We start from the raw sequence: 15975 nt of genomic DNA, 5'->3' as shown, positions 1-15975 counted from the left end.
CAGCAGCGTGATCAGTGAGAAAATGGTTATTTAGTCCTGTCTAATCTGAAAAACCTGTGAGCTATTTGGAGTGGGGGGAAGAAAACTACATTCGAAGGTTACCTGCTGGGAGTGGTGTTGTTTTTTAGAGCTTACATGTTGGTTGTAATTATTTGATCCCAAACTTCAGATAGTAACGGCTTTGAAACCAGAGTAGCACTGGTGGGGAAAGGGACCTGAGGTGAGGAAGAAGAAGCAGAGTGGTGGATGAGGAGCAGGGAATAGGAGATGATAGGATATAAAAGAAGAAGGTGGGGTTGAAGTGCAAGAGGAGGTGATGTGGAGCGAACTGTTTGAAAAACAAGCTCATTTCTGTTGCTGGGTTGTTCGTCCACTTCCTCGTCTGTTTTGGTTTCCGCTGCCTGGGCTTCCTGCGTACAGAGAGGTACTGCATTTGCCAGGGAAAGCCTCAGGCACTTCATGAAATATTTATCCTCGCCGTGAGGAGACATTAGGAAAGTTACACGGAAAGTTAAAAGGACCAAACAAGGAGAGAGGCCATGGCACTGCCAGAATGACAAATATAGTTGCTAAACAAAACTTTATTTCAGAGGATGAGGTCTGGCCTAAGCAATGAAACTGTTGCATAGACATTCCCAGCAGAAATCAGCCAAGCACAGCAGAAGAAGACTTGATGGGTGAAGTTTTTTTTCAGTGGTAAAGCTGAATGTTTAATGCCGAACAGAAATCATAGCATTTTTCCTTCCCTGACAACATTGTTGCTGCCAGTATTAATCTTTCTGATACCTCGTAGCCCAAACAAAGAGCAGAATGAGGAAGGTGAGGGGCTTTTGTCAAGTTTCTATCCTGCACTGCAGCAACTTGACGCTATGTTTGCTTACAGTTTCCAGTTTGGGAGTCTTGGGTTTCATGAAAAGGAAGACTTGGCAAGGCTATAAGTTTACATCCAAAACATGAAGTGTGAAAGAGAGGCCTTAGTGTGCCCAGCCCAGGCGACGAGTGGTGTAATTACAGCAGAGTCCAGTGGAGAGAGCAGGTCAGCGCAGCCCAACAAATTTCCATTACACACTCAAACACTGGAACACTGCTGTGGAAGCTGGGAACGGTGACTATTAGATCTACGGTTGTCTGAAAACATATTTCTGGATTTTTTTAAGTGCCAAATTCAATAATTAAAACATGATATAAATGTTAAATTAGAAATTCCCTGATTTGCAGTGTTAAAAGAAATACAACTTTATTTTCGATTCCTAGGAGTATTAGGAATTGCTGGAGCGAAGGCTCAAATGCAGCACGTTGACATAAGCATCTTTATTGGCTGATGGAAAGATCAAAGTGATCAAACAGCTGAAATTAAACAGGAGGAGGGAGTCAATCTAACAGAAGGGAAAGTATTTAAAGCCACAAGAAGACAGGAGAAAATTAACTTTCAAATTACAACACTGAATTATGAGGCCTACTATTACATATAAATGCCTTATTAATGGTTAATTATTCATTACTGCATTCACTGTACTTTATAAAAGATTAAAAGTGATGGATTGGTCCTTGTGCTTTGATTTCCAAAAGCACTTTTCGTTATATTTCCATTATATTCAAAGTATGGCAGCTATTTCTATAGCTGATATCTCCAAAGTAAGAGTAGATGGATACATTATTACACATTTTAGAAGAACAGGAGATGAACCAAACCCACTTTCAGATAGTAGGGTCAGAATTTGATAGAATATATTTAATAAATATAAACATAACAGAATAAATATATTTTTAAAAGACTACAACAACAACAACCAGTTGTTGTTGTGGGGAATAAAATGCAGTATTTTTTTAATGGGAAGGCAATTCCATTGACTTGATGAAGAGAACCTGCCTCTTACCGTCCATCCATCCATTTTCTTAATCACTTAGTTCAAGGTTGCAGGAGGCTGGAGCCTCATTTACCACAGGACGAGAGGCGTGGCACAGACCGGACAGCCTGCCAGTTCATCACAGAGATACAGAGAACCATACACTCTCACATCCACACGTCCACACTTTTAACTGAGTTTGCTTTACACGTGAAGATCAGTTTACTTATAATGAGGATTATTATTCAAGCCTGTGGGGGGAAACACATCAGCTATAGCTGTGGGGGAGCCTTTAAACATTTAAGGCAATCCTTGTGTGACAAACCAAGTCTGGAGAGTTTGGAAGATTAGGGTATTTACCAGTGAGGGCCTACTTAAAGATGCAGCCGACAATGCATCTTGGGAAGTGTAGTAGCAGCTGTTTTAGGTTTGGTCATTCTTTCTTTGATCTTAGTTGTTCTCAGTTGGATTTTAATGATTTGGGCTATTGTACATAACATACATTAATTTCTTGTTAATTCATTTTTAAACAATAATGAATTCTTGATTGTCATGAATTCACAAGCTTCATTGCCTATTAATAAAAACGATAAAAGCTTTGTACATTCATGAGTTTGACCATAAAAAAATCTTCATTAGGCCTAAAGTGGAAATTAGTTTCTAAATTCTGATACATAAATTTAATAATTACACCTGATAGCTGTTTATTAAAACGTATGTCTAATAAGCCGATCCAAAGGATCAAATGATCTTTAAAATAAAGTCCTATAATTTGCTCTACTTGCCTCTTAGCACTCTTGCTGCACCATTTTTGAATCAACTAGAAGCTTTTCAGGGAGATAATAAAGGATTGCAATAGTCCAGCCTAGAAATAACGAATGTGTGGACTAGTTTCCAACCTCACACTGAAACAGGATGTTTCTCATTTTTATTCCTCAGATGAAAGAAAGCAGTCCAGCACATTTGTTTAATGTAGTGTTGAAGGACATAGCCTGGTCATAAATGACAGTGTTACCAGAGGCCAGGTTAAAGACATCCAGAGTAAATATCTGCTTAGACACCATGTTTCAAAGGTTTTCAGTACAATAAGCTCAGGTTTTTTTTTCCAAATGTACTATATTTCAATACTTAAACGAATGTTTCGAAGGGTTTTTTTTGTTTTTGTTTTTTTGCCAGTTTTCACCACAGCCTACCTGAGTATTGTTACTGACCATCTCTATCCCGTCATGAACACAGTGTAGCCATCATCTAATAGCACATTAAGACTCCGTTACCTTTACGGTGGCGTGAAGTCAGAGATGTGCATTTAGGAAGAGCCTGTCAACAAAGCTGTAACACATGTAATACTGTCTGGTCTATATAGATGGAAATCTCAGAGCAAGGGTTCAGACGTCTTTTCAAATCGGTGCCACAAAAAGGATTAAAAGTGGCCCTAAAATCAGCAGATTTAGATGAACTAAAAGCCATGAAGCCATTGCAGAAGTGCCCAAAACTGCAGTTCTTCAAACGCCTATTTTATGTTGACTGTAAATTGAATCAGTCTCAATAAACCCAGGTGTTAAAATCCTCAAAATCTTCACAGCAAAAATTAACAACCTTAACAACCTTCCACAGCATGTCTTTTATCCTGTCTTCCTTCTCTCACCCCAACCGGTCGCAGCAGATGGCCCCGCCCCTCCCTGAGCCTGGTTCTGCCGGAGGTTTCTTCCTGTTAAAAGGGAGTTTTTCCTTCCCACTGTCGCCAAAGTGCTTGCTCATAGGGGGTCATATGATTGTTGGGTTTTTCTCTGTATCTATGAAGCGCCTTGAGGCGACTTTTGTTGTGATTTGGCGCTATATAAAAAAAATTGAATTGAATTGAACTTGACTGACAACAACAGGTTGTCCATGGCTGCAAGCAAGCTGGAGACAGAAACGCTATAAATATCTCCTGGGTTTCTCTCTTTTACCATAAAAGGAAGAACTAACTAATTGCTTTAAATGGAAAACTAACACTTGTTACAGTGAAAAAGTAGCCTGATGCTAAGGAGAGTAACATAACAACCAATACTTGTGCACACTTCATACTGCTGATGAATGTAGGTGTTTACACTATAAAAATGACATAAATATTTCAAGCTTTTTGGCTTCATTTGGTCTCCATGTTTCTAAGTACGGGGTTCAATTTCACAGACATAGATGTCAGAGTCTCTGGCTACACACCAGTGATTGTGACCTAATATTTCCCTGCCTCCCTTCTTTATCCACACCAGGATTGATTCTATGTGACCCTATTACGAGTGAGCCTGAATGTAAAATGACTGAGTGAATGTAAGCGTGGAAGGATGTTAGAATCTCCATTTGTCTTCCTCTGAATGGGCTATCAGTAAACACCTGCTAATATCATCATATAGCTGACGGTGATGGATGAAAGTCATTCTCCTGAGATGGGAACAGTATGGCTGATTGGCCTCTTCCACACAGACGAGCATATTGACCAAAAATGACACTTTAACGAGCTCTTCCCCGTGTTAAGTGCCGCACGCCGGCCCCTCGTCGCAAGCTGCCGCCTGGCTGACCCTGGGCTGTGCTCTTCCCCCTGCACAGGGCCTACTCGCTTCATTGGCTGACAGATCAGACTGCCAAGGAGACAGCTCATTAGTCGAATAATGAGAACCACACCAGCCACACGTTGTCTTGTTATATCATCTCGGTATCGACATATTTGTGGCTGAGGACAGAACATTGTGTGCCACTGTGTGCATAAAAGAGCCGATGATTAAGATAGAATTATGTGAGGTCTTCTGTTCATCTCTGAGTGACTTCTGAGGAAGCCAGTGCTGCTTAACAGCTTCTGCCCGTTACAAATCAAAATCTTCTCCTGATTGCAACAATATGGCATACCTCCATTTGTCTTCCCTCTCTTATTAATCATTTCCCACAGTTTCTTTCTGCTGCCACCAGCTGTGTGTTACAAATATTTCTCTGCAGTTTTGACCTTGCAATCTTAAACCCAGGCCTTCATTTGATTCTGTTATTACTGATGGACAAACTGTCGTTGGAATTTCATTGGTCGACAGAGTGAATGAGGCAAAACGGTATTTTAGATACCACAGCATTTTGTTCTCATACATCAGTTCTCTTTTCAAGTAGGCCATCTCTACAGTGTAGTTCGGCTGGGTTTATCAGTCTCCCGCCAACAATCTAAAGACACGCACAGTGGGTTAAGTGGTGACCCTAAATTGGTTATAGGTGTAAATGTGAATGGCTGTCTGTCACTGTGTTAGCTCTACAGTAGACCTAGCGATCTCTAACCGTAACATAACCACCCGACTTTCAACTGCAGATAACTGCCGCCTCCCTGTTCCTGGTTTCTTCTTTCTCCGAGGTTCTTTTCTGTTAAAAGGGAGTTTTTCCTTCCCATTGTCACCAAGTGCTTGCTCAGAGGGAATCATTTGACTGTTGGGGTTTTCTCAGTATTGTTGTAGGGTCTTTACCTTACAATAAAAAGTACTTTGAGGCAACTTTTGTGATTTGGCATTATGTAAACTGAACTGAATTGAATTGCTTTTGTTTTTTATAAAATTTGCCCTTTCTCTTGTGTGCAAAAAGAGTTTCTGGTTATGACTGAATTCAGTCTGGATAGTGATGCTAAATGAATGCAATGACGCACCCACTCAAGCTTTTTAAGATAAGATAAGAGATAAGATAAGACTTTATTGATCCCACAACGGGGAAATTTTGCGTCACCTCAGCTCAGGTACAGATATATGAAGGAAATACAAAAATACAATTAAGTACAATCAATGAAAAAAGTAAGATAATACACTATATACAATGGGCTGGGAGCATTTCCACCATTTTCAGCTTGAATCTGAGTGAAACAAAACCAAGGGGGGAAAAAACAAAAACCATGGGACATTTTTCAAACAGTGGCTCAGAATGAAGCTGATCACAGAGGCAAAAAGTGGGGCAAACTTGTTGGCGTGACTTCTTCTCTGTGCCAACTGAGAAGCAGAGACTTTGTTGTGAAGAGCTCAGCATGTGGATCGAATTATCGTTTCATGGGTAAATATATTCCTCTAACGGTAGTTTCAGCATCCACTATAATCATGTAGTGCTACTCCACTTTTTGTCCAAATACATTTCCTGTTCACACGCGTAAACATGGTGCATAATTACACGCTGTGCAGATCTGCTGGCCACACATCTACGACTGCATCTGATAGGTCTGAGCAGCTTCATCATCTTACTTAGAGAACACTGAACGCTTAAAGACCGCTGAGCACATTGTTGCTTCCTACATCAATCTAACAGGTGGTTCACTTTTAGGGAGGGATGGTTTTCTGTCTGGCATGAGAGCATCTGATACTCCTCACCTTTCACATTTCTTACATTTTCACTCTCTGTCTGAGGACATTTATACTTCATGTGGTGGAAAATTGTAGGCTGGCCCTTTGGTTTTAGTTGTTTCTTGTAACCAGCTGCTCTTTTAGAAGCCATAGAGATTGATATTGCTTTTCTCATTTTCTGTCTGGAAATTACAACCAATAACAGCATAATGCACTATTTCTTTAATATTATGTATACTCCATGACATCATAAGTGTACCCAGCATACATTGTTAAGCCACAGTGCATATCACATGCAGAATGATGGCAGCCCTCAGAGGTCAACGGGTATTAAACAGAGTATTTATGAGTACACAAGATGACAGTCAGCAATCGTTTAAAAGAAAGTTGGAGGACTAATCAAGACAAATCAGTATATTTGGAGGAGAAAGCAGCCGTATCATCGACACAATGTAATGTTAAGTTAAACAATGACGTTGTCCCCCTGTTTTACACACAGAGCGGATTCACGTGGTTTTGCTGCTTTTTTCCACTTGAGGGCGATCTTGTCCACATGATGTTGGCTCTGTAGTTTTATTTTCACAGAGATCCTGCCTGCATGGGTGGCAAGGTTTTTAGAACTACACATAAAGTAATTTTGATAGCTAGCAAAACAATATGGCAGCTACTTAAGGAACTGCAAATACACAGGAAGTATTAGGCCTATAACCATCCCTCCCTAGTATAATATAGGATTAGTTACATTAGGATAGATAGATAGATAGATAGATAGATAGATAGATAGATAGATAGATAGATAGATAGATAGATAGATAGATAGATAGATAGATAGATAGATAGATAGATAGATAGATAGATAGATAGATAGATAGATGAAAATAGTAAATCTTGTATTGACCTATAGAACAATATAGAATAGAACAATAAATGTATCTATGAACAGAATATAAAAATACTGAAGAGACACCACAACATACAGTTCAATACAACATGACTTCTCTTGCTAGCTGCAGCCTTTATCACAGAATGTGCTCACATGTTATTTAACAGTGACACAGAGATGCCGTGCTGATAATTTGTTCTAATGAGGAGAAACAGTCGGCTTTAAAAAAAACATTACTCAAAAAAGTCCTGCATTAAAAATTGTTGTTTGGCAAAAGTGTAAAATACACAAAAAATCAAAAAAAAAAATCTCAGTAAGTAAAATAAACTACTTTAACAGAAGGGTTCCTGAGAGCAAGCAGCCTATGTTAAGATGAAACAGACAAATAATGCTGTTAGTGGCCAAAGTGGTGCTGACAATAGCCCCTCATTTACTCTTTCGGTCTTGTTTTTTTTTTTTTTTTTTTGGTCTGGATGAAAAGATTTGTATAATAAATTGATCCAGCTCTGGATGCAGGATCTATTTGAAGGATTCTTTCCTATTACAAACTGGATATTTCAAATCATGCCTTCACAAGTATTTTTTTAAATAAAAGAAAGGGTTGTGTGCATGCTGTGATTTATTTTATTTTTTTTAAACATTTTAAGTTATTGTCTAACCTCTCGGTCACAAGCTGCATCTACAACAATCAAGCCTCTTATGATGATATACAATCATGCAATCAACATTCTGGAGAGGAAGCTGATGAGACACATTGTTTCCATGCACTTCAGAATTTACATGTGCCAGGTTCTATAATTTTATTACATTTGCTCATCTTAAATGTATTTATAAGTGCTTATATAATTAGTCTCTCTCGGTGATCATTGTCCTCTTGAGAAATAGAAAACTCAAGAGCTTTCTATAGGAGCTCAACTTGTAGTATTTCTTACTTAATTAAACTGAATCCCTTTAAAAGAAGAATCAGTACTGCTGTCATTAATAATCTGCAGCTTTTTTCTCATGCTTCATTGTACTACAGCCTCGGCCTTGTACTTTGCTGTATGTGTGGCTTTTTTGATATGACTTAATGTATTTATTGTATAGATTCTATTTCTACTCTGTAATTGTATTTCTACTCTTGTATGTGCTTACAGCCTGGGCCTTTGAAATAAGTCAGGATGGATCCCTTGTTTTCATACACCAATTTTCTCTTTTTTCAGACCATTCTCCTGAAACCCTGGAGATGCTTGTGTATGAAGATCCCAGTATTCAGACTAGTCCATGTCATATTCAAGCTCTGCTTGAACTCCAATAGGTCATTTTGAGCATGTTTACATGTCTAAATACCAGTGTTGGGGAGTAACGGAATACATGTACCGCCGTTACGTATTTAAAATACAAAATATGAGTAACTGTATTCCGTTACAGTTACCGTTTAAAAAGGTGGTATTCAGAATACAGTTACGTTGTTGAAATAAATGGATTACACTGCGGTACTTTCCTGTTTCATTTTGTCGCAGGTCAGGACTGTTTGGGTTTTGTTTGACAGCTACGTTCTGTTGTTCCAGGCGGAAGCGTTACGGTTGCCATGGTTACAGGGCGACGCTCTCTCTCTCTCTCTGCGACTGTGTGTTTCCTGGGTGAGAGAGCGCCTTTTCGTTGTTGTTGTTGTTGTTGTGCTAAGCTAACAGGCAGAATGCTACAAGCATAGCTCTAAAGAATGTAGCATCATGGGCAGTGTAGTCCGTGTTGCTGGGAGAATGGACTGCCATACACGTTATGGGTCTGTGAGCGCGAGGAGGGAGAAAAAGGGGAGTGGAAAGGTACGAGTTGTCATCGAGGAAAAACGGGAGCTGGAAGCATGTAAATATAATAATAACCACTTCAGCCAAGAAGAGTGCCTGACGAGCCGTAAGTAAGCTATTAAGACTCGACTGTACACCGTGTTCGTGTTTTCCTCCTAAAACAATAAGTTCCGTTGGAGCAGTCTTTCAACGCCTCTCTCTGTCTCTCGCAAGAAAAGTTGACCCACACAACAAAGTAAAGCTATTTTTCGGCTACGAGCCGACAGGGACCCCGCCGTATTAGTCAGAGGTCCCTTTACTACAGTTCGGAGTCGCGGACCTTCAGTAATAGTAATAAATCACACAGCAATAGTACATTCACGTTGTTGTAAAAAGCATGATAATATATTAAGTAATCCAAAGTATTCAGAATACGTTACTGTCATTGAGTAACGTAACGGAATACGTTACAGAATACATTTTGGGGCATGTATTCTGTATTCTGTAATGCAATACATTTTAAAAGTAACCTTCCCAACACTGCTAAATGCACTCAGTTCCTGCTATGTGATTAGCTGGTTAGCAAGGTTATTATAATTAACTAAAACTAAATTAAAAAGTTAAGTTAGATGCAAAAACAATTTTGCAAAATGAGCATATTTCTTCCACAAGACAACTGCCTTTAAAAACTTGTGTTTTTATTGTAAGCATGTACTCATTTTCCTAAATCTTCCCTCTGCCATATGTCCTCCGTACAGTAATAATAATAAAAAATAATAATAAAACTGAAACAAAACTGAAACTATACTGAAGTAAAAACAAAAAATTAAAATGAATGAAAAATAAAAACTAATTAGAAAATGCAAAACTAATATTATATTATAAACTATTATAACTAATATGAGTTCAGAGCAGTTGAATAAAAGTGTCCAGTGTGTGTGTGTGTGTGTGTGTGTGTGTGTGTGTGTGTGTGTGTGTGTGTGTGTGTGTGTTAATTCATGGGATATGTTTTATAACGTTTCGTGATTGTGTCCTTCGCGTGGGCTAACAGCTGCTCAGCATGTTGAGGATTATTTTTTTATTATTCGGTTATTTATTCAAACCCTTCTTTAGCTGGAGGACTCTCAGTTAAATACAAGTCAAAGAGTGTAACGGCAGCCCTGTGCATTTACAATGTAAAACTGTAACTGTGGTCCTTTTTCTTTTTTTTTCACCCGTCTCTTCTTCCACAGCTGTGCGGAAGTGACACAGCAGGCGCGCGCCCGTCACGTCACGCGAGAAAGCACAGGAGCCGAGCGAGAAAAAAAAACACCAACAAGAAGAATTACCTTCTTTTATTACCTGCGGAACAAACTGCCGTGATAGTCCGCGGACATGTCACTGACGGTCCCGGGGGGAGGCATGGACTAGTGAAGGTGAGCTCAAACCGCTGGTCACGCGGGTTTTCGGTTAATTTAGCGAGAGTCGGGACACAGGAGGAGGAATAGGACGGGGGTAGGAGGGAAGGTGGGGGGCAGTAAGGCAGGCAGTCGTCCACGCAAACGTTGCCGCGTCATTAAAATTCACAAACAAAATGTGGCGGTGTTATAGAAACGAAGCGTAAAGACGCGCAGTGTTTCTGAAAAACACCAAGTTTGTAGAAGAGTTCGGCCCACACGGCGGCTTCGGCTCGTGTTGTGGTTCAAGGGTTCATGGGCGGAAGAATGAGGAAGTAGCGGGTTATGAACGCTGGAGGGGAGCTGGGAGGGAACTCTGTATGGAGGCATTCACCTAAAACGGGCTGACTTTAGGTAACAGGGGGGTCAGAGCTGTGCGGGCATTAACTACGCGTTTATATCAGCCTCACGAGCCTGGGATAAAATACTCAGGCAAACCCAGAGGTGTGTGTGTGTGTGTATGTGTGTGTGTGTGTGTGATTAGCTACGAGGCTGCAACCGGTCACATGGTGTTTGCTATAAGGGTGATACGCCAGCCACAACATGTATGTATTTTAACTAAAAGCAGTAGTTTATAAAGCAGTTATCAAAGTAGTAATCATCAAGCTCATTTTAGGCGTCATGTTTGTAGTCTTTGACTCCACTAGCATAGCTTTGCATGATTCACAGCTAAAAAAAAAATCATCATTAAATCTTTTATTTTTAAAAAAGAAGCATGTGCAAGAACGGTTACAGATAGTTAATTACTCCAGTTATAGAGCATTGTGTTTACATGTAAGAAAACCGCAGAGGTAACCAAGTGTCCATTGTAGTAGACTACATTTAATATTGCTCTCTTCCAACGTGGACCACCTCTGTTTTAATTTTCTCCACAGGGAGCTTAAAGGATTTTACCATCCAGATAGAGTTTGAAGTATTTAAAACAATTTTGTGATGATAACTTTTCAGGGAGCTTGTAAATGGCTTAGGTGCATCAAAAGCATTTCTGGTGCTTTCTTAAATTTAACAAAACATACTGAAGATCTGCAATGGGCAGATTAATGACAGAGCCAGTGGTTTAGTGGTTTTGCTCTTTAGTTTAGAGCCAGTCATGGGCATGAATGTCGTGATAATTTTGGGCTTTCAAGTATTTCTTTGAACTCTTCGAATTTATTTGAATGGTATCCCACAAAACAAAAAAGTATACATATACAGACTCTAATATATAAAAACACCACTACTAATATGCGTCTGGCATAGTTTTGTTCTGGTTTTGCATATTTGACTGGTCTTTTTGGCGGGATCGGTAGAGGTCATTTAGACTGGTTTCCTGGCATGGACCGAGCTTTGAAGCACAATCCAAAGATTTTCATTACACAAATGTGAAGTTGAAGAATTTGGAAGATGGTCCTCCTCTTTCATTATTCCATCCACTTTGTAATTCAATGAAATACCTGTATCACTGGCAGGACAACAGCCCCACAGCATGATGCTATCACCACCAATTGACATTTAGTACAGTGCTCTTAGGTTTGAAAGCCTCACCTTTACTCCTGCAAACATACCTCTTATCATTGTGACCAAATAGCTCAATCTTTGTCTCGTCGGATCATTAAACTTTTTCTCCAGAAGATATTTTGGGCAGCTGCAAGTTACAGTCAAGCTTGAAGGTGTCTGTTTTTGGAGGAGGGGCTTCTTTCTTGTTCAGCACCCTCTCAGTCCGTGTGGCTTCACTGTAGATAGTGTTGCTAGTGTTTGCAGTTCATGGCAGGCTTAAGCATCAGTGTTTTCCGGGTTGTTCCTGAACATCCAGACCAATTTTCTCTCATCTGTGGATGACAGTTTGGGCCTTCTTCCAGACTTTGCAAAGTGATAACCCATATGAGTAAATTGTTTAAACAATCGTACAGTGCAATTTACTCATCTGCAAAGCTACAATTGTCCTTAGATCTTCCTGTCTCTTTTAGTACACTTTTATCTGATTGGTTGCTAATTGTAAAGAGAAGATATGAACAACAGTTGGACAGGTACATTAGCTAATTTTAGCGTTAATAACCTTTCCGTGTAATTTATCCAAACCTAAGAATATGTGTATTACACACATTACTGTCACATTGTTCCCATTGATGTATTAAGTGTTTGCATATTAAGTAACTTTCTGAATTTTTTATCTAGGCTATGAATTCCCGTGAGCATGGGGAAATCTCAGATGAAGCAATGCTTGAAAAAGGCAAGTTCTGCATTGTTGTCTTTGCAGCTACAGCAATAAAAATTCACAGATTAACAAAGTATGTTTTGGTTTATTTTTGTAGTGTATGCAGTAAAATAAATTCTGCATTATTTTGCAGAACACAAGCATGTCCAAGATTGTAAGGAGGAGACAGAGGACATTGCTATTAGTGAACAACCTCAGGTACATGGAGGGGGATCTTCTGGAGCTGCCGAGGCTGGGAAACGGTCATCTGCAGAGATGGGACCTGAAACAGACCAGTCCACTAGCAGCAAGAGAGTCAGGGTGTCTAGTGAGGTAAATGAAGATCAACTCATGATTAAAACAATACCTTATATGTTATTACACATCCTTGACTGACATTTATTGTGTCTAGATGAGGCGGCACTTGATAGACGAGAGCAGCAGGATTGAACCTCTTTGCCTCACCACAACCGGAGAGAAGAGAGACTGCATCCAGGAGAAATCTAGAGTCTCCTACAGAAAGCCTCTCTTCAGCATCTCCCACCGAATCTCGGAGAAGAGGAACACCCCGAATCTGGAGCAGCAGGCAAGTCTTGGCAGCTTGAATCAGCTCAACAATATGCTCTCATCCAAGCTCCAAAATCCAGAGCAAAATGGCCCAGCAGAGCCCATCCCCTCCACAGACACTTTAGGCCAAGCTTCCACAGCGGACTCCAGCCTTTATCCACTGATTGAGAAAATGTTTTTCATTCTCAACACTCTGAATTCAAGCATGACGCAGCTGCACAGTAAAGTGGACTTGCTGACGCTGGAAGTCATGAGGATAAAGAAGCAGATCAAACCGGCTGAGATGGTGACAGAGTTCCAGCCTCCCCCCGAGTATTTGCTAACCAGCGATGAATTGAATCAGCTGATGGAGCAGACGTCAAGTGCTGGGGAACTGGGCTGTCGACTGCTTGTGCATCTGTTCCCGGAGCTGTTCAAAGCAAGGGAGTGCTCTCACGACTGCATGGCGAGCAAGAGAACGCTGGAGTCTCTACATCTGCAGCTTATTCGAAACTATGTCGAGGTGTGCTACCCCACGGTTAAAAACAACAGCGTGTGGCAGGAAGAGTGCCTCCTCCAGATTAATGACTTTTTTAATCGCTTCTGGGCGCAGAGGGACATGGAAAGTGCCCGGCTGCTCAGGAAGCAGGCGGGCACAGCTGGTGGCGTAAAAGCTGAGCAGCCTCAAACCTTTCGTTTCATTAATGAACAGGGTCAGGAGGAGCACATATCTCTAGATCACCAACAGGGCAGCCTGGCTGGTTCAGATGTCGGGTTTGGTACACAAGCCACAGAGGAGTTGGATGAGTTCTCCTCCCCAGAAGACTTTGTTGTTTTCCTAATTCACCGTCTCTTCCCTGAAGTTTTTGAAGAGGGGAAAATACCAGAAGACTGTGGCAATTTTAGTAGTGTGGGACAGCTAATTCTCGACTCTGACAAGATGGACATAATTAGAAAGTATATGGAAGCGAATTTCCCTGATGTGCCTGAGGACAGCTGGCTGCAGGTGTGCATTCAGCATATGGAAGACGCACTTGAGGGTCCTCACAGTAATGGCAACGGGAGTGAACCGGACAACATCAATGAGGAGGGCTACGAACTGGCCAGTTTTCCTGAAGATGTTTCAATTATCAAGGTTCCAGAAGTGAGTGAATATGAAAGACCCAGTCGCAAGTCTAAAAAGTCGCTGCTCACGCCTGTAGATTTTGACAATCTGGAGATTCCTCTGCCTGACTTTACTGTTCCCCAGGAATACATCCTGTCCAGGGAACAGCTCAAGAGCAACTATGAATGTAGCTTGTCCGTTGGGAACTTTGCCTCTCGGCTGCTGGTGCTCATGTTTCCTGAGCTCTTTACCTACGAGAATGCTAGAAAGCAGTATAACTGTAGCGGTTCTCTTGGGAAAAAGCAACTCGACCCTGTTCGCGTAAACCTGATCCGTCATTACGTGCAGTTGGTCTACCCCCGGGCCAAGAACGACAGAGTGTGGATGTTGGAATTTGTTGGCAAACTTGACGAGCGGTGCAGGAGACGTGACACGGAGCAGAGGAGATCCTACCTGCAGCAGCGCAAAGTGTACGGTCAGGAGACAGAGCAGGACTTTCTCTGCCAGCTGAACCAGCTCCATCCCGATAACGGCAGACAGGATCCAGATATTCCCTCTTTACCTCCCGAGAAAAGTAGCAAAGACTTCTGCAAAATCCCCCTTGATGAGCTGACTGTGTCCAAACCAGATTTCCCTGTTCCCTCCGTCTACCTACTCTCTGATACCGAGGTACGGGAAATTGTCCAGCAGAGTCTCTCTGTTGGGAACTTTGCTGCCCGCTTGCTGGTGCGCCTCTTCCCCGAGCTCTTCACCCACGAGAACCTGCGGCTGCAGTACAACCATTCAGGCGCCTGCAATAAGAAGCAGCTTGACCCTGTTCGACTGAGACTGATCCGTCACTACGTGGAAGCCGTGTATCCTGTGGATAAGATGGAGGAGGTGTGGCACTACGAATGTGTGCCAAGCATTGACGAACGCTGCCGGCGCCCCAATCGCAAGAAGTGTGACATTCTTAAAAAGGCCAAGAGGTCAAGCACTGTGTCCTAGTTACAGTACTCTGCAGTTACCCAACACTTTCTGTCATAAAAACAGTTGCACAGTATATAAGCTGAAATCGCATTGTTGAACTTCTACACACTGTCCTCTGTAGGAAGAAGCCAAGCTGTTGCGAGTTTCTTTAGTAGTATTCTTACTCATATTTTACCTTTTTGGCTACAGCAGTACATGTTCTAGTTTATGTAGTCTTTATTATTGTTCGATAAAAGTTACAACCGCTCCTATTTATAAGCCAAACATGTCATAGCTTCTCTAACATACTCTGTTGATAAATGTTGTAGCCTTATAACAATAATAATGATAGTAGCTAACAGCATAGATCACACATTTGCTCTATGAACAGAAATCAAATCACAAGGACGTGATATATTTCCATCGCAGTTACTGATGTAGCATCGTGCCACCACTGTTTTAATAACTATGTGCTTATGTTAAGCCTTCTTATAGAAGTTTATATTATAAAGATAATTTAACATGACAATGGCTCATGATAACCAGTTTCTAATAAAACCACAGTTATAAATGTGACATACAATCACAATGTTTTACATAATCGCACCAGAGCAAGTTCAACATACAGAGCATAGCCTTTCTTTATCTGGTTTCACTTACCCGTTAGGCTAAGAGGTCCCTTGAAGGTGATTATCAACTTGAAAAATCAACCCAATCACATGACATTGGAGACATGTTTAAGTCTGTTAGCAGATGACTGATTTTTATAGATAAAAATGTGATTTAAGGTTGAAAGCAACACAAGTTCTGCAGACAAATTAGCAGTGTGTGTGTGTGAGAGAGAGAGAGCGCTATTAAATGTGTGCACTTTAAGTGCTTTGGTCAGAAAGACTTGCTGTATTAATAACATTAGCAAAATGTCAACTTTATAAGTGTCACG

General features: G+C 40.8%; 1 protein-coding gene across 1 annotated transcript; it reads left to right on the top strand.

Moving 5' to 3' along the window:
• The first annotated feature begins 10071 nt into the window (after nt 1–10071).
• bend3 (BEN domain containing 3) lies at nt 10072–15281 on the top strand. The gene is made up of 4 exons (XM_085441789.1): nt 10072–10242; nt 12418–12472; nt 12591–12769; nt 12849–15281. The coding sequence occupies exons 2-4, from the start codon at nt 12421–12423 to the stop codon at nt 15072–15074; spliced, it is 2457 nt and encodes an 818-aa protein (XP_085297915.1). The 5' UTR covers nt 10072–10242; nt 12418–12420; the 3' UTR covers nt 15075–15281.
• The last annotated feature ends 694 nt before the right edge of the window (nt 15282–15975 follow it).

Source organism: Copadichromis virginalis, linkage group LG19, assembly GCF_057382275.1.
Source record: "Copadichromis virginalis isolate Kocher_CV1m ecotype Utaka linkage group LG19, C_Virginalis_male_GT1.1, whole genome shotgun sequence".
Classification (NCBI taxonomy): Eukaryota; Metazoa; Chordata; class Actinopteri; order Cichliformes; family Cichlidae; genus Copadichromis; species Copadichromis virginalis.
The sequence above is the reverse complement of the archived record's forward strand: the minus strand, read 5'-3'. Positions and strand labels throughout refer to the sequence as shown.

Bases quoted from the DNA above. Each gene is read 5' to 3' on its own strand.
- bend3 (XM_085441789.1), top strand. From the start codon at position 12,421: ATGAATTCCCGTGAGCATGGGGAAATCTCAGATGAAGCAATGCTTGAA. The intron at 12,473-12,590 runs GCAAGTTCTGCA...ATTATTTTGCAG, and splicing joins TGAAGCAATGCTTGAAAAAG to AACACAAGCATGTCCAAGAT. The intron at 12,770-12,848 runs GTAAATGAAGAT...TATTGTGTCTAG, and splicing joins GAGTCAGGGTGTCTAGTGAG to ATGAGGCGGCACTTGATAGA.